Source organism: Hesperophylax consimilis, chromosome 8 (genome assembly GCF_061612785.1).
Source record: "Hesperophylax consimilis isolate HC1 chromosome 8, BYU_Hcon_1.0, whole genome shotgun sequence".
NCBI lineage: Eukaryota > Metazoa > Arthropoda > Insecta > Trichoptera > Limnephilidae > Hesperophylax > Hesperophylax consimilis.
In genome coordinates, this window is record NC_142843.1 from 29,769,638 (window position 1) to 29,788,552 (window position 18,915).

At 33.7% G+C, this 18,915-nt stretch overlaps 2 protein-coding genes across 4 annotated transcripts; one reads left to right on the forward strand and one right to left on the reverse strand.

Annotated features, from left to right (window-relative positions):
* Nucleotides 1-755: 755 nt before the first annotated feature.
* On the reverse strand, nucleotides 756-4,905 carry Ubc2 (ubiquitin conjugating enzyme 2). 3 transcript variants are annotated; one of them, XM_089634097.1, is made up of 4 exons: nucleotides 4,700-4,902; nucleotides 3,802-4,154; nucleotides 3,558-3,705; nucleotides 756-2,853 (listed from the first exon to the last, which is right to left on the reverse strand). In XM_089634097.1, exons 2-4 carry the CDS (start codon nucleotides 4,141-4,143, stop codon nucleotides 2,756-2,758), a joined length of 588 nt encoding a protein of 195 aa, XP_089490223.1. In that variant the 5' UTR covers nucleotides 4,144-4,154; nucleotides 4,700-4,902; the 3' UTR covers nucleotides 756-2,755. The 3 variants fall into 3 exon arrangements, with proteins under 3 accessions (XP_089490223.1, XP_089490225.1, XP_089490224.1); XM_089634099.1 differs by lacking the exon at nucleotides 4,700-4,902 and adding an exon at nucleotides 4,279-4,426; XM_089634098.1 differs by having other exon boundaries at nucleotides 2,818-3,048; nucleotides 4,700-4,905.
* A 1,985-nt stretch (nucleotides 4,906-6,890) lies between these two features.
* On the forward strand, nucleotides 6,891-18,915 carry LOC149421848 (RING-type E3 ubiquitin-protein ligase PPIL2). Its single transcript, XM_089634578.1, has 8 exons — nucleotides 6,891-7,050; nucleotides 7,135-7,351; nucleotides 7,569-7,878; nucleotides 9,398-9,667; nucleotides 13,129-13,277; nucleotides 15,492-15,643; nucleotides 16,949-17,138; nucleotides 18,152-18,915. Exons 1-8 carry the CDS (start codon nucleotides 7,019-7,021, stop codon nucleotides 18,374-18,376), a joined length of 1,545 nt encoding a protein of 514 aa, XP_089490704.1. The 5' UTR covers nucleotides 6,891-7,018; the 3' UTR covers nucleotides 18,377-18,915.

Genomic DNA, 18,915 nt, shown 5'->3' on the forward strand with positions numbered 1-18,915 from the left:
TAGCTGGTGGTAAGACGTGGAGTACATCCAGAAATCTACGCTGCCATGCAGTCAGCTTTTTACTTATTCGCAGGCCGTCTTCGAATTTCGACCTGTTTATGATTCTCTTGCTTTTCTTTGCCATTTTGTTATTTATGCTGATCTGTTTTCTGGTGTTCGAGATGTGTGGTATATCGATAAGCTGCATTTTTTGGCCGAATTGCTTCAGAGCTTTGTCGACTGAACCACGGCTTTGAGCCCCCACCAATTTCTTTAACAGTGGATTGTACGAAGCCGTCCGTCGCGGCTGTGACGACTTGACCAATTTACTGGGTCCATCTGAAGTCTTCTGACCAATCTGCCAACCTATAGTGCCACACTTGTATCTTGGGCCTCTTGTTTGGCAGTCATTAATGTTGTCACCAGGCTGTAGAGGCCCTGTGACCTCAATCTTGTAACCCCTTGGCACAGTGGTTAAAAACAGATCAGTGGCTAAGTTGGCATCGCGTTTGGGTCTCATCCAGGCATCGTCAGATGGATAAGTCCTCATCACGACACGAGCAACATTTTCCGCTTACTGTGGTGGTAGTAGGAGATTTTAAATATTTGTCAGGTAATTAATGTCATTCATTCTTAAAAATATATATATATAATATTCATATGTTAGCAATCGTTTTTTTATACTAACATTGCACTTGAGGGGAATTTGTGCAAAGTGGATTTGACTAAAGGAGCAACGCTTTGCAGGGCTCTGGGGAAATGAGAAGGCCAAAAGGTTACGTCACGTTGGATTTAATCACCAAGAAATTAAAGGAACATCAGTCACAATATCATTTAGTTACAACACCAGTTACTGGACATTAAATTTAATGTCTACATATCGTGATTCCATTATATTTTTATATACGAATCCTATTCTATAATATATAATAGCTACATGTAATTTCGTAATGTCTAAAATTAATTCAAATGATAAAAATTATATAAAAAAAGAATTTCTATTATAAATTTGCTTCCTAAGATACAAATCAAATGTGATGGGGTTTGTGAATGATCGGAAAGTTTTGGCACAAGCATTCAACAAAATAAATTTTCATCAAAAGGAAGCTACTACAGTAGAGATCAAAGCTAACCAAAACTTTCTAATGAAAATGGGTAATAATTAATAATTAGGTTATACTGACTAGTGACATTCACACTTTTAATTTTATTATTATTTATTTATATATATATGCAATGCTCACATTGGTGATTTATCTGTGTACCCACTAGGATTAGTCTCACACATCTGATAAAAAAATAATGTGAACATAATACATATAATATAATATACAAGAAAAATACACTAAATCAAGAGTAAACGCAGTTTTAACAATATTGCAAGAATTCTTAACATAGTGATGGGACAGTGTCAAAACACCTTGGACGGTTTAAATAATGCTTTATGATAGCTCTGTGAACATCCGAGGCCTTGGAACAGCTAAGTCTGGTAATAACTAACTAACATTGTAATACTAACTCTACGTCACCTTCTGGCATGGTGTGACGGTGTTTACTGGCCTTCCCAGGAGTCATTTCGGTCTTCAAGTGGATTATGAATACTGATTATGACGTTTTTAACACTAGTGGAAAAACGTTTTTAAATAGTATCTATTTAATTAATTAATTTACTGGAGTTTGTATAGCGCCGCTTTTGTGAGATATCAGCTCAGGGGCGCTTAATACAAATTAAATATTATCTTCGGCTTGAGGAAACAGAAAACATATACGATGTTTTCGAATCATTATTTACTATCATTATTGAGGAAATGCACACCTGGGTTACCATCTTTTAGAGAAAAGATTAGAACCAGAATACTTGCATTGCCAGACTTGAGTCCCGCATCTCAATATTTATAATTATTAAATTGAATGCTCCATTTGGGAACTATTATTTACTAAGCTTGAAAATACAAAAATCTTTGTTCAACCAATATTAGGGCCAGTTTTTTTCACAAAATTAGGACAATTCATCAAATTTCAAAGATAATTTTCAAGTTCTGTTATTATATTATTATGGACCAGTTGCTTCACAGAACTTGAATAGAACTTTCCCAGAACAAGAAAATTAACTTTGAAATTTGAAGGATTGTTCAAATCCTGTGAAACAATCGATCCTTCATAATAGATGTTTAGGCACGTACAATGCAAATACAGCTCAATTAAAATATTTAAATAAAATAACCAACTGTCGGAATATATTTCTGCCCATGTAGGAAATAAAATCTGAATTATTTCATCACAAGATAAAAATAAGAATTAAGAGTGCAAACATTACTAGTCAGTTTTAAAATTAAATATTTTATTTTAACAATATACTATGGTGGCCCACCGCACCAGTCCTGTTGTGAATAAACATTACATTATAATTAAAAGTTAATGGAACAAAGATGAGAAGATATGGTTGAAAATGGATGGTGTTCATTAAAAAAAAAAAAGCACAATAAAAATTTCAGTCACCGCGGTTCCCCTTCAATGTTCATTTCCCAATATGGCTTGAATTTCTTGTTAACATGTCTGCAATAACTAACTGGATCTATTCCTCTGCCACAGCCCAGTCTGCTCAGTCATGAAACTCTAACAAACACCAAGTAATGGTAAAACTATCAGATATCACGAAAAACACATGGTTCAAGCTTTTAGAGGCTACAACGCAGAATAAGGCGATAAGTTAAGTTCTAATTAATAAAAGAAATTGGGAAACAGATGAGATAGCAGGGGCCGGGAGAGGAGTCCTTCATGTTGCGTAACGCTTGGTCCAGAGCCGGGCAATACGGTCGTGCTCTTCTCTGTTCTGGAGGTACTGCGTGGCAATGCTGCCCACCAGCGGATCCGCTGCAACATGCCAACAATCATTCATCACTATACATATTGGGAACAGGTGGAGGGCGGGGGCGGGAGCGAGGGCGGGGGCCTCGGTGCGGCCAATCCTTCATGTGGCGTAACGCTTGGTCCAGAGTCGGACTATACGGTCGTGCTCGGGCCGGTTCTGCAGGTACTGCGTGGCAATGCTTCCCACCAGTGGATCCGCTGCAATGTGTACAAGCATTCGTCACTTTACATATTGTCTCGCTCCCACTACACCATTACACTATCTGTACATCGTCAACCAGATAGAGCGCACCGCATTTCTGTTCTGACATATTGCTGCAAGAACAACAGTTTCTAACCTATCAAATGATACTATTGCCTCGTACATAGTGTTAATTCTCCAAATTATAACTTGGCTGCAAAATAAAACTAGCATGTCGGAAACAAAAGGTACGGCGCTCTATCCAACATTCCCTCAGATCATGGCCAAATGTTATTTATACACAAAGAGATTGGAGTGGAAGCATAAATAGGCAACAAAATAATTATTCCATTATTAAAAAGCTGCAAGGAAAGTAAGTATGCATAAAAAAAATTATTCTTAAAACTTTGACATGGCATGTTACACTGACAACAAATTAAATAAAATGCCCACAATACGTAAACAAGAATTTCATAATTTGTGGCTCTTTGTAAACTAAATCATAGAAAAACAAATATTTACAAACCTGGATTACAATCCGTTAGAAGGGAACAAATTGAGAGAAGAACTTTGGATATCGTTAGAGCTGGTGACCAATTATCCTTTAAAATATCCAGGCAAATCACACCTTGACTGTTTATATTGCAGTGGTAAATGCGGGTTCGGAATGTTACCTGGAAATTGAGCACATTAGTATAATTTCAATAAATGTACTAATAAGACAAACAAAAAATAATAGCACAAAAAGTAGTCTGTTATATTATTGTTACCTTGGGAGGTTTAAAGGGGTATTCAGGAGAAAAGTGTATATCCAAAAAGAAGACTCCGCCTTCATACACTGATCCAGGAGGTCCGAGAATGGTAGACACCCACTCATAGAAATTATCCCCTTTGGGCCCGGCGCTGCAGTTAGGAGGGGGGTCGAGGGTGATCTCTGCTAGCTCCTTCTGGATCCTCTTGGCGGAAGTGCCGAGAGCCTTGGACATTTTGGGGTTAGGCTTGGATTCCTTGGCGTCTGGCTTGGTGTCGGCCACCGCGGCGCCCCCGGAGCCCCCCGCTCCGCCGCGCCCCCTGCCGGTGCCGCCTCCGGACGATCCCGAAGCGCCTGACATTACTCAGGCTCCTAAAATCATTTATCATTAACTTTGTTACCATCTACCGCACATTCTCACGCTACTGTCAACTATGAATCCTTTGTCTACCTTGTAGACAAAATAATGTAACAAATATTGAAAATATTTTCTAACCGAACGAAAGAAGAGGTTCTCACGCAGAAATTACTGTAAACGAATTAATCTACGATAAGAGGGCCAAGAGGAATCACAAAATTTAAATAATAAAACTCGACTGGAAAATATCGGTGTCGGCCATCTTGTAATGAACGAACAATCAATGTTACATTTTTATTAGATTCGACAATGTTTAAACAATGGGGCGTTCATAAACTGTGCAAAATTATGGAGAATAACGAATAATGCAAAGAGAATGGAACCGCTAAATTAAGTTTGGGACAATTAGCTTGGCAGTTGTTAAATTCGATAACCAACAAGACATCGACATGTTTTAAAACAAAGCAGTAAAATTCGGATAACAAAGGGGTAAATGTTTTCCGATGAGATAAAAACGTATATTGACCGATATACGAAATATATAAACCCAAAGGCTTACCGTATTCGTTAAATGCAGTCTAAATACAGATCCTAAACGGCAACCAGACCAAGCAAAACAGCGACACCACTCGTTCTATTGTGAAATGGCAAGTCAAATAGGTATAAGCATTTGGTGTAAAAGGAATTCTAGTCCTTGAAAAGTATTATATTTATTAATTTATACTTATTGGCCAGAACATAATAAATAAAATATCCAACGTGTAAGTTAAAATAGTGTGTGAAGTGTATATAATTTGATAAATCGTTAAGAAAATAAAGTAATATTTAAAATACCCGCAAAACTGTACAAATGAACGAAGTACGGAATAAACAACCATAGAAAAAGCTTTAATATAGTGAGTTCCTACTTGTTAGAGAAATAGGGGTACGTTGTGTATTTTTTGTTACGGCGTTCTGGAATAAGTGGTAAGGGAAATAAGGGGAAAAGAGGTTGTGACGCGGGAAACATCAGTGATCACAGTTTTCTCCAGAAACTATACAACTAACTAACTACTAATAACTTTCACAACTATAACTCCTTAGCGTGTTATGTTAAGGACTACAAATAAAGTCGATTGCTGATTTGTGATCTTAATCACGAATTACCAATTAAGAAAAAATATACACTAGCTTTTAAATTTTAATGCGTTTCTATAAGCATCTCGCAAGTCGTGAGTGACAAGAAAGTAATGACGATTTCCATTTTTTGTCTCATCAAATACCCCAATAAATAATAAGCCGTTACTACTGCAATAACGACATAAATATAAAACAATAATAGTTCATTATGCATACAAATCAATTCAAAAGTAGTCATACAAGATGGCTGCCAGGCAATTTCCCCTCATCCTAGATTCGAATTCAATGTCATTCATACAAAATCGCACTAATGCCCTTTCCAGAGCTTTATAGGTTCATGTTCTTTTTTATTTATTTATTTGAGACACAAAAAGGACATTTAAAGTACATTCTTGTGGTTAGTATAAAATAAATTTACATACAAATATAAATGTCCCTAGACTAATGTGTCTGCAGCAATAACATTTGCACATTCACTGAAGGAAACACAACAATTTCAGCATATTTTTATACAAAGCTTAAAATTACAAAAATTATAAGACATAATAATTTTGAAAATATGTTTAAATTAGGTATATAATAGAAAATTTCAAAAATCAAGAAACAATATTTGTTTTTTATTTTTATTAAGTTATGTATAAAATGTATTTAACAAGGTTGGCTCATACAAGCACTTTTCAGAAAAAACTCGCAAGCTCGTGACGTAGATTGAAGACCAGTAGGAGTCCGAAAGGAACGATCTCTTTTACTTTTCACTAGGTATATAATATTATTTTTTGTTAAATCTAAGTTAATTTCGTCGCACTTGTGTTTGTACATACATTCGAATTAAAGACGACATGATTTTGTTTTTTTTAACAGTAGTTTACAATGCTGTATAGAGAAGTGAATGGTAGAAAAAGTCAGAGACGCACGAGTTAGACTTAAAGCATTATTTTTGCACTTGAATGACACACGGAGTCGAATTGAAGTCGATTTAATGTATTTTTTTAACACTAAAAATATGCTGTATAGTTGTGGTAGGTAGAAAAAGTTGGGACCGCCGGAGGAAAACATGGCGGGATCAAGTGAAACAAATACTTATGTATGGCAAAATTAGGGGCATGTAATGACCAAAGAAAGGGGTGTAAATAAAATGGAAGTGAATGCTAGAAGACGTTGAGGACACCCGAGGAAGACATGGAGCGATCAAGTGAAACAAATACTTAAAAACTTTTTTAAATTCTTAACAATAATATTATGTATTTCCACCTTAATTACCCCCTAGTTTTCAGGTAGGTACACTAGAATTCACAACCCCAAATCTTTACTACAAACCATTAATAACCTGAGTAACGCCGGATGATTTCACGGAATAATGAGAAATGTGAGGAGATTTCAAACCTCCAGACATCATTTCCAGTATGAAAACACTGGTCTATCACTGAAAGCCCATTTTTTGCAAATGCAGAATTTACCTACCAAAATTTTACCATACCTACCCCGCCGTGACCAAAACTTGCCTCTGTCCGCAGCTACTGCCCCCGCGCGATTAAATCGATTAATCACTCGATATTTGATGTTTCGATACTATCCATCACTAGTTTTGTGTTTTATTTCGAATGATTTTATTCTATGGTTAAGTTGACACAAGTTGACAGTTACTGTGAATGTGGTTGGTTTATTTATGCCGTGAATATTTTTACAGTTTGAGGAGTTTGACAGAGTGGATTATTTGTGGTTTGACATTTATATTGACGAGTCACTACAATAATTTACAATGGGGAAAAAACAGCACCAGAAAGATAAAATGTATTAATTTTGTTTAAATAACTATTTGTCTGTTGTTTTAAGCAATCTTAACGTACTTTTCATTTATAATTATTTTCCTATAAGGTACCTAACATACACTGAATGGACAACATTTTACGGCGGCAAAAAGCAAGGTACCAGCTCTGAAGATGTGACGTTTCGAAGGCTTCCTTATGACCATTGCTGTCTGTGTCTCCAACCTTACGAACATCCATACTGTGATGAACAAGGAAATATATTTGAGCTCCAAGCAATTATTGAATTCATCAAAAGGTTCAAAGTAAATCCAGTTACTGGAAAGGTAATTGTTTTCTAACTATCAATCTTTTATTGGCGAAGAGTTCATCTAATTTCACTCAACACATGACTTCATGGTTGGTCATAGAGCTGTTGTTTTGAGAGGGTAGGAGTGAGGGCACTCAACTTTAAGAGCGAATTACACCTGCCGAGCATTGGAAAGTAAAGGTGATACATTATGGATGGTACATTTATTTTGTAAATAATTATTCTTCTTTCAGCCCGTGGAATCTAAATCACTGATAAAGTTAAACTTCCACAAGAATGCCGGCGGGGAGTACCATTGCCCCGTTCTTTTCAAACCATTTACGAAAAACTCCCATATTGTTGCCATCAAGACAACCGGCAATGTATTTTCCTACGAAGCAATTGAAGAACTAAACATCAAAGGAAAAAATTGGAAAGATCTCGTGAGTGATCAAACTTTTGAAAGAAATGATATTATCACATTGCAAGATCCAAGCAATTTGGACAAGTTTAATATTTCTTCATTTCATCATGTCAAGAACAAATTGAAAGTAGAAGATGAGGGTAAGATATTTTTTTATAATTAATCGTTTGTAATAGTCATATAGTATTGTAAATTTTATGAGATTGAAAATTTGGTGAATATACTGAAAATGGGGAAACGCTTAGTAGGCACTTAAACAAAACACTTTGTAGTACCAACCTGGTTAGATAAATGGAATATAATACAAATTTAATAGTTATTTCGTTAAAATTAAAATCGATTGTTCGCTTGGCGGCCATTGTTATTGTTTATTCTTTCTTTACATTATATTTTTTTTTACGTTACAACTTTTAACCTCACTAGGACAAGCTTCTGTTGAGGTTGATAATTTAACAAAATAATAAAAATACAGAGATTATATATTGAGATGAATGATGTTAATTTTTTAAGGTTAGTATTTTTTCTTCTCTTATTTTACCCAAAATATGAAACTATGATCCTAAAATAGTTTCTTAGTTTGGGTTTAATTAAAAATTTAATAAAAAAAAACTAGCCTAAAAAAACAGTTTCAATACTGTTATTTAAAAACATGGCCACTAAAATGCAGTATATTATTATTTTCTGTATCCGGATACTGAAATACTTACCTCTCATTATTATCTAACTGATGCAGAGTGTTTTTAAAATAAAATGTGCGCATTAAGCCTCTATTTCTATATATTTACTAAAAATTCAATGCTATTGATTATTTTTAAAGCTGACAATTTAGGATGTGTTATCCTATATTTATATTGAGTGAACAGTAAATTAAGATAAGATTAACTACCCCATATTAAACTACGTTACATGTCCTGAATGGCTGCCATATTATTGGCGATGCTTCTACCATTGTACCGACAGTAACAAGATGTGCAAATTAGTAGCTTTGCGTTGAAGCCTTTCAATGTTTCGTTTTTGTTTGATGTTTAAAGTTTCATGTCCACGCTTTAATAGTTTTTGAGAGCAAGAAATATTGCATTGTTTCGATATTATTCGAGAAACCTATTTATTTCCTTCAAAAAATATATTATGTTGTTTATAAACAGAGTTAATGGTCAGGTGACCAATTTGAACACCCAACATTATTTCGAGGGTTTAGTGTCAAAAAACATTATCTATAAAATCGTATAAATTATTCTAAGTCTTAGTCAAGCAACACATGTACAAAAAACATACCATTAATTCGAGGGCTAAAGTCAAACAGCGTTATTTACAAAAAAGTTACTAATTGTTGGCTTGTCTTTTTAAATACATCTATTTGAATTTCACTTTCGTAATTGTGAATTAATGAATGAATGCAAATCTTGGAGGTGGAAATTAACCCACATGCCGACATCTGATCCAGCTGAAACTCGGCGGATAGACTCTGCTGTCTTTTAGTGGCAATCACGCATACACGCAGACATATATGCATTTTTCTGAAATTGGATGCCAGTTTCTTTTTTAAATAGATAATTTCTTCAAGATGCCAAGTTTTGAAAAGTTCACGCTCATACACTCAGACGGACAAAAAATATGATATATTAAAGTATAATATTAAATAATCATTCTTTTTAACAGAGGAGGAAGCTCAAAGGAGGGATCCAAATGCTCGTCTTAAAACAGTGTCGATGGAAACCAGGGATATATTGAACGAATTGGAGCGAGATTACAAGGCCCCGGTGGCCATGGTAACTGTGAAGGCCACGGCAGATAAGTTCAACGCCGCCCATTACTCAACTGGAGCCGTGGCCGCCAGTTTTACTTCTACGTCAATGGTCCCGGAGACAAAACACGAGGCCGCTATCATTCACGAGGATGATGTCAGATATGAACGAGTAAAGAAGAAAGGTTATTGTCTAATATTCTAATTAAAAAATGCGCTTTCTGTCAATAATCATCTACATTGTAAAAGGCATTATAATGTGAGGTGGAAGTTTAGCTTGGAGAGTTGGACGCTTATAGTGACAGGCGGATATTATTTATTTATACTGGGTTTTTACAGATGTTCTCACTTATGTGAGAACTATCCATTTACAAAAACTCAGTTAAGTTACAGACAAAATCTACAAATTACTTACATACAGGTAAAAATGCAATTAAATACAGGTTACGTACATTTAATAAACCAAACAAATAATAATATAAAATTATACATAAGCTCAGTAAAATGACAAATAATACTAGGAGAGTTACAGTGATACATAATACAATTATCTAAACATATTATTTAGCAGCAGCAGAACATTTTTTTGAATCTGCATTGATTATCGACGAAAATATCTACTTCAGCACACTCAATCTTATATACAGTTGACACATTTGGGTCAGAGGGCTAAAATAGGCGATATTATTTTTTCTTCTAACACAGCAAACTTATTTTGTGGCACTATTTTAATTGAAATTAATAAAATACTTCGTTTTTACCACTTTTTTTAAAAGTGGTAAAAACGAAGTATTTTATTAATTTTGATATTATTTTTGAATATATTCAGGTGAAAAATGCTATGGTGTCTTAAACAATGGGAATTGGGGACATTTATTTCAATATTGCTAAGACATAATAAGGTATCAAAATGGCCGTCGATAATCTTATGCAAACATATTAGGTCAGTCAATTGCCTTCTTATTTTAAGTGTATTAATCTTAAAGTATTCACAATGTGTGTCGTATGATCTAAGATGGTCATGTAGTCCACATTTGAAAGATAATAGTCTAAGCATTTTTTTAAAACCGATTCTATAATGTCTGCATACTTGCAATAATGTGGATTCCAAATAGTGCTTCCATATTCAAGTTTACTTCTAATTAAGGCATAGTAAAGGGTTAGAATTGATAGAGGATCTTTGAAAGGTTTACTTATTCTGTGAATAAATCCCATCATTTTCACTGATATGGACTTAATGTCATTAAGGCGATGCACTACGTCGTGTAATATTTTATATTGAGCCACTAACAATAACAACCCTTACGTAGATGGCGATAAGTTTTAAATTCCCGCTTAACACCATCCGCCTGTTTTGATTTATGCAAGAAAAAAACATGGCCAAAAAGTGCCTTTTATTTTATTTTGTGGATGTTCAGGCATAAATATTTAATTTTTTTTCGATCATTTTATAAAAAACTTAATTTTCCATATTATACAATAAAATTCTAACCGAAAATGGGTTCGTAAATAGGAGATTTTGAACTTTAATGCAGTTTTCATAGGCCTTATACATTATTTTTTTCTAGGCTTATAAAAAGACTTATCTAAAAAATACTCGATTATTTAAAATGCCAAGATGTGTTCTACTCGCAGTATTTAATTGAAGCATCTGAAACATTTTTAGGCGACCAAATTTTCAAACCAAAAACACATGATTTTGCATTACTACGTATGGCATCGCCTTAATGTGTAAATCAAATATGAATTTAGAATCAAGAGTAATTCCTAGTTCTCTTATAGAAGACACTTTTTTAAGAATAATCTTATTAATGATATAGGAAAAATTCTTTAAACCTTATTTCGAGTGAATTTTAAAATGTAACATTTTTCAACGTTTAAGTGCATATTATTGATAGTACACCAGTTATTTAGTGTATCGAGATCCTTTTGAAGCAGTAGATGATCGGTAACAGACTTAATTTTACGAAAAATTTTAAGATCATTGGCGAAAAAAGGAAATAATCACAGTTTATTTCGAGCCAAGGTAATTTATGAATATAAGAAAAAGCATTTATTCTAATTAAAAAAAAAACATGTCCCATGACGCTTTCTTCACGTGAATATTGCGTGCTGAAGACTTCATTTAACATTAATTTATTTGCATTTTACATTACACTTGTCAGAAACTTTTCAGCACCGCCCGCCGCTGGCCACATCTGAATCAATCGGCCCCTTTTCGGACAATTCCGATAGATTTAAGCGTCGACCGAATGAAATTGTTCCAGGGCTGCCACATTACATATCACATACAAATCACAATTGGTATTAATTTTGCCGATTTTTTGTTTTTGTTTTTCTGTTACTGAGCATGTATTTGTTTTTATTTGACAACATATATTAAAATCATATTTTGAGTGACTATGTTCCTGGGAGGAGTTCTCGTGTCACGATAGACATAGTACATAAATAATTAAATTGGAGGTTATAAAGTAGTAGGTACTTAAACTATAGTAATTTGATAAAGGTTTTCCGGAAGATTCAGAAATTCCAGATTTAATAATAGTGTTTTAAATTTTAAATAACTTATAAACAACCTTTTATGTATGGTAAACGGTTGTTTATCGGTTGTGTGAAATATTGTGCACATTTATTAGTAAGGCCCAAAGTGTTTGTTTTATTTACAAAATATAATGCCTAACTACAAAGTAAACGCTTCTTAGACTTTTCCTCAGCGAGTGCTTGTAACTGACTGATGCCCGTGATATCTCACATCAGACAATAATCCAATATGCGTGGCCCATACTTCGAACGCCAAAGTCAGCTCTATCTATATACCTCATTGAGAAGAAAAGGCAAAAAAAATAGAAAATTAACAAAACTGTAGGTTCCATTTGACTATTATTAGTTGAATATGCATAAAATCTGTTATATTACTTACTATTGCTTACCACCTTCGGTTTCCTCAGTAAGAGTTTCTTCAACTGAATCCAATGAAAATGACATTTAGGCACTTCAAGTGTACGCGAGTATGTGTACGAGGTGTACCTTAAAATGCCGCATCGCGGTCTAGGAAGTCTGTATAGGCAGTAAAATTCCGTGTTGGATAGTAGTCGCGCCGTTCCCGCATATTGTTGATCTCACAGGTTTGCGCAGTTATATAATGAAAAAACACTTAAAGGCAATGCACTACATGCTGGAATATTCTGAATCAGACGAAACTACACAGTCCACAGAAATTCTGGCTTAACACCCAACTGTTTGGATTTATGCAAAAAAAAAAACGCCAAAAAGTATATTTAATTTTATTTCGTTGAGTTCAGGCACAAATATTGAAATGTTTTCCAACCATTTTCTAAAGAACATAATTTGTCACATTATGCTATTGTGTTATTAACACCTTATTATCCTAAAAGAGGTTCGTAAGTAGGAAATTGTGCACTTTAATAAACTTTTATAGGACTGATACATTATTTTTTTCAGAGCTTATAATAAAAGCTTGATTATTTCAAAAGCCAAGATATGTTCTACTTGTAGCATTTCATTAAATAATCTATAATATTTCTAAGCGGTCAAATTTTAAAACTAAAAACATATGTTTGGCATTACTTCACCTCAAGGAAAGTAAATTCTGAAAAAGTTGTTGAAATGTAAATTTTATTTTTAGGTTATGTCCGTATGGTGACCAACATGGGCCCTCTCAATCTAGAAATTCATTGTGATATGGTATCCAAGGCCGCCGAGAACTTTATAAAGCACTGTCAAAATGGATACTATGTTGGAACTAAGTTTCACCGATCCATCAGGAATTTCATGGTTTGTGATCTTATTAATTTATTAAAATACCAGAGTGGAATATATTCTCAGTATTGCATGGTGAAAGACCACCATTCAGTATCGACAAATTGCTTGAAATGGCTTTAGCCATGTTTGGTAACCAGATCTGAATGTTAAGATCCTTTCACATCTTCCTTAACCCTAATTTCTTGCCCTTTCCACTATCGTCAGCCTCACAATTGAGGATGCCATAGTCCCACCTACTTCAGACGGCTGAGTGCAGGTGGTACTCTTGTGCAGTATTCACATAAAAACCCATATTACTCCCTTCAGCTTTGCATATTATGGAGTGTTCTAAGAATCAATCTGTTATTAAAAATAATTTAATAATCTTTTTTATCAGTTTGCATTGTTCTAAATTCATTTCATATTGAGAGATGTATTTTGTTTGTTTTTCTCATCTAATAAGTACCAATCAGTGAGTCTTTTTACTGCTCTGAAAAATATTTAATTTGTCACCTACAAGCTATTGATTCTTAGCCTTATGCAAATAAGTAATAATATTTTTCTCTCTTCAACCTGTAAAAAAGTATTTTTTACTATAATAGATCTACTTTAAAAAAAAATAATTTATTATATTATATATATGTACAATAAAACTTGGTTATAATGATCACGGCAATAGCATGCTAACGGCTATAATGAGCAATTATAAAACATTATTTTAGTTCAGGCTTATCTTCATATAATTGCTGTTATAACGAGGTTGATTCACTGATATAATGTGCAAATAATTTTGTCAAAACAATTTCTGAATACTTAATGGGTCATAAGTAGTAACAAACAAAGGGGCTGTTAGCTGCCCGATGCACGGCGGGAATTTCCTAACCCGTTAGGGACAGATTAATATTTTTTATTCAATGTTTCACATAGCTGACAATCTAGCACTACTGTGAAAGATTGTCGGCTATGTGAAACATTGCTATCCATAGGCCTTTTTATGTATTGTTTTGTATTCCAACTCATTGTCAATTATGTTTTAAAAACCGATAAATATGTTTATGAAGGTACCTAGTTTCGAGTACCTACATCCCTGCACGGGGAAAATTTATGATAGTGATGAAGTTTTTCAGCAGAAGGGCAGCTTTGCCTATTTTTAACAGCCTACAAGCGGATTTTTTTTGTTTTTGTTGAGGGAGAGGGGGTTGAAAGTGAAGCTCAAAATTTAGGGTTTCTGTTGATTTTTTAGAATTTGGTTTTATGCAAATGGGTTCTTCAAATTTAGTTTAATTAAGTATACGCAGCGTAAATTAACCAAAAATGTATACAAAAATGTTCTCAGCCAGGGTTTTTAAGAATTATCCCAAATTTTTCTCTATAGCCAGGTGGGCTGTATGAAATTGGCATGCTGACCGCAACAATTGGACGGCGGGTTGTGCATCACTGGTTTTTTGACAAGTCAAATTTTACAGCACAAAATCATGACAATCCGGCAAGCTAGTTATTTATGACAAGTGAGATTTTACAAGCGGTATAATAAGCACAAGCTAGTGATAATAAGCCTTGAACCAGGTGATGATTGCTGTAATGCGTTGATTGTTTTGAGAAGAAAATTTAGAAGCATGACGGTTAAATCTTTAAAACCATCATTGACTTAATTAATTTAGTTAATAAAAGCATATTTTTTAAATTAAAAAAGATGTAATACTTACTCGTACTTTGAAAATATACTGTACATTTGCAAACATATTGATAGTAGAGGTAGGTAGGTAGGTAGGTATATATGACTTTTAAAAAACCTATTTAGGATATAACGAGTAACGGTTATAAGGAGCTAATTTAGTCTGTCCCCTCGTGCTCGTAATAACCAAGTTTGACTGTATATATATTATATATTTATTTTTTGGTTTGGCTGAGGATTGAACCTTTTTCCCCAGAGACTGGAGTCAACACCGCTAACACCTAAGCCAATTCCTAATTGGATAGTACCGACATTTATTTCGAATATGCTGCTGTAAATTTTTATATTGAATATAGTAGTTTCATCCAGTTTCGGAAAAATGTGTGTGTGCGTGCGTGTGTTTACATGAGTGCCAGTGATAGAATACATTGTCTTCGACGAGGCTATCTACCTAGTGTCAACTCGATCTGTTTTCTGGAAGTGGATTAATTTCCACTTTCAATATTTCATTACATTAATTTATTTACTCATTCATTTAGATGTATTTCATAATTATATTGTTTATATTTTAGTTGCAAGGAGGTGACCCTACCGGTAATGGTTTGGGTGGTGAGTCCATTTGGAAAAAAAAATTTGAAGATGAAATTAAGCCAAATCTGCACCATTCTGGTCGTGGAATATTGTCGATGGCCAACTCAGGACCCAATTCTAACGGCTCACAATTGTATGTTTCCATATTTCTATGTAAACAATCTAAATAACTATTTTAATTAATACATCATTTAATGTAATACATCCTCATATTATTCTATCACGGGAGTAAATTGCATTGTTTAAAAGCTTAGTAATATGTCTATTATATTACTGGTTCCATGACAAATCCGAACACTTTTGAAGAGTGATGAAAATAAACCAACCTAACTTTGTTATCCTAGTATTTTTTTTCACAATGGTTCATGACTTTGTATTATCACTTCTCAAGTGTTCTGATTTGTCCGGTCACGGTGTTAATATATTATATCGTCAGCTTACACATCTTCTGATTTTCAGAAATATCAATTCAAAATAGTTCAATCAGAAAAAAATGGAATATAAAAATGCTATGCAAAATATTAATAGCTGTTGGTTAATTTTTTATAAATTACTTTACATTCTATAAATATATTTTTTACCGTTTGAAAATACCATTTACCCTACGTTAATGGTTGTTCAACAGTTGTGTAAAATTTAAAACACATTTATTAATAAGGATCTTAAGTTTAAGGTAGTTCTCTAATTGTTTCTTAAAAAATTTTGTCATCTGGACTTCGAAAGTTTTACAAGTAAGCCAACTATATTAACCTTTTAACTGCTTTTCTGATGTATAAGTTTTATTTTTTTTATGTGAAATTGCACAAGAGTCCCAACTGCTCCCAACCGTCTGGAGCCAGTGAGACTATGACTTCCCCAATTGGGATATGTTGTGAGGCTGAAGGTAGTGGGGAGGGGAAGGATATGGGAAAGGTAGGGAAGTACGTGGCAAATGTGGTCACTAAACACGGCCAAAGCCATTTCAGTTCTAAATGGTGGTCTTAACACCAGGGCGATACTGATAGTATCTTCCACTCTGGAACGTGCCGGAAATATACTATATGTTATTTTAAATGAGTAATTTGTGAAATAACACAACTTAATCAAATAAAATTTATTTGCGCACTCCTGGATTTGAACGCTTGACCTCCAGCTAGCTAGTCGAGAGCCTTACCCCCCGACCATTACTTATTTTACTTTACTTTAATTTAAGCATGTTAAAGACTAAATCCTGAATTTTTTTACCTCAAATACACGTTATCATAAAAAAATTAAAAATCACAACATGGATGTTGCTTTATATGACCTTTTTGAATATTATGCTTGAACGAATTTGAAGGGTTTTGAATGATCCCCAACATGAATACATATTGTGTTTTCGTAGATGCTCCAAAGTCAGAGCTTTGTACTGTCTTGGGGAATAAAATAGATAGATAATAAAACATTTTCCATGTTGTAGCTTCATCACATATCGCTCATGCAAGCATTTGGATGGGAAACATACCATATTTGGCAAGTTGGTAGGCGGCTTGGACACATTGACCACTATTGAGCGGATTGAAGTGGATAACAGGGATCGCCCTATCGAAGACGTTATCATTGAAGCCACACAAGTCTTTGTCGATCCATTCCAGGAAGCAGATGAACAGGTACCTTATCTTTACACACAAGTTTCTTATAAACATTATTGATTGACATAGTTGGCTTGACGACTTTCATAGCGGGGCAGAAAGATTGGATCAGATCTCGGCTCAGTGTAGTGCAATTTTCCCTCTATTTTAGTTTAAAGCCAAATTTTAAGAGACTCCTTACAAATAATTGTTTTACCACAATGTTTCAATTTTCATTTAATATAAATAATGAAATATATTTGTTAAGAAATACTCTGATTATATTAATATTATTAACCTCTCAGAAAAGGACTTTTATTTACTTTGTGTTCCTTTGCGAACTGTCAAAACGCGAAAATTTTTGTGTTATTCACGAGTTTTGTTAAAAGCTTCATAACTCACGTTTTGGGAAACGTAGCCTCATTCTAAAAAATGTTTTGGAAAGATTATGAAATTCACTATCGTATTGTTTTGTTATACGTAAATATTTCCGTGTCTAAATATACATTTTCTGAAAACGTCAAAAATATGTAAAAATCGCTGACCATTATTTCAAAGCTGTGAAAAATGTACTTTTTTCTGAGTATCATAAAGAAATAACACTTTATATATTGAAGAAATATAATTAAAAACTATTAGTCACCTCAAAATATTAACCGTCCAAACTAAAATATTTTTAATAAATTATTTAAAAACGCAATAAATTATGAACGAACAAGATGACAGATTCAATCGACTCAGATAATGCACCTCTACATTCCATAGATACTCTTGAATGCAGACGCGTAGCGCTATTCATTATCGATACTCTGTTTTTTAAATCATGGCAATCCGTATACTAGTGATGGAAATAAATCGATTTTTGTAAAATCTCGCGCGTTTACGTGAAAAGACGTACTAATGTCTTGACCGCTATTATTATATTTACGTCTTTTGACGTTCTAATGTTCCGAGTGGTTAAGAAGTCTTTAAATTGACAAATTATTTTTTAGTATTTATTACCATTGATACATTTTTTATTATATCCTTTTAATAATTGGTATTATTTTTAGTTGAGTAAAGAAAGAGCTGTTGAAATAGAAAAAATGGAACTAGAATCACAGCAATCCAAAAAGAATGCCCGACCAAGAGGCGAACTCAAGGCTTTCCGTCAGGGAGTGGGCAAATATCTAAACCTTGGGGAAAGTTCAGAAGCCGCTGCTAAAACTTCTCAAGAACCACCCGCCAAGAAGAAGAAAAATACCACCTACGACTTCCAAAACTTTAATTCTTGGTGAAAATATGATTATGTATCATTAATTTGATAGAATGTTCTATTTGAACAAATTTATTTACATGGTTAAACGAAACGTTCGTTGTAATCTACACGTTCTTAGATGGCGTTAATTAAATTATTTTGTTAAAATACGCTTTTCGCAAGTTAAGCTTTACAATGTTAAGACTAATTATTTGTTTGCGCCTGTACATACGCAATATGAATATGAATAAATAGTTTTGTCTGTATAAAAACTCAATTCTTTCAAGAGAGGCATACAAATACAATATTGTATCGGTGATTCAATCCAATATTATATTTGTATGCCTCTCTTGAAAGAATTCAGTTTACATACGGAAAAAAAAACTATTTATTCATATTCATAATGCGTATGTATGGGCGCAAACAAATAAGTTGTCTTAGTATTTTAGTGCATAACTTGTAAAACGTGTATTTAAGTGAGCTAATTAAATTAGTGCCATCTATCAAAGAGCAGATTATGAATTATTTCAAGTTTACCGAAATGAAAATAATTTTACTGAATTTACTTTATTAATTTTT

Excerpts from the sequence above, each read along its gene's own strand:
- Ubc2 (XM_089634097.1), bottom strand. The coding sequence starts at position 4,143 with ATGTCAGGCGCTTCGGGATCGTCCGGAGGCGGCACCGGCAGGGGGCGC. Across the intron at positions 3,706-3,801 it reads ACCCCTTTAAACCTCCCAAG|GTAACATTCCGAACCCGCAT; the intron begins GTAACAATAATA and ends CTCAATTTCCAG. Across the intron at positions 2,854-3,557 it reads TCTAACGGATTGTAATCCAG|CGGATCCGCTGGTGGGCAGC; the intron begins GTTTGTAAATAT and ends GGCATGTTGCAG.
- LOC149421848 (XM_089634578.1), top strand. The coding sequence starts at position 7,019 with ATGGGGAAAAAACAGCACCAGAAAGATAAAAT. Across the intron at positions 7,879-9,397 it reads ATTGAAAGTAGAAGATGAGG|AGGAGGAAGCTCAAAGGAGG; the intron begins GTAAGATATTTT and ends TCTTTTTAACAG. Across the intron at positions 9,668-13,128 it reads TGAACGAGTAAAGAAGAAAG|GTTATGTCCGTATGGTGACC; the intron begins GTTATTGTCTAA and ends TTTTATTTTTAG.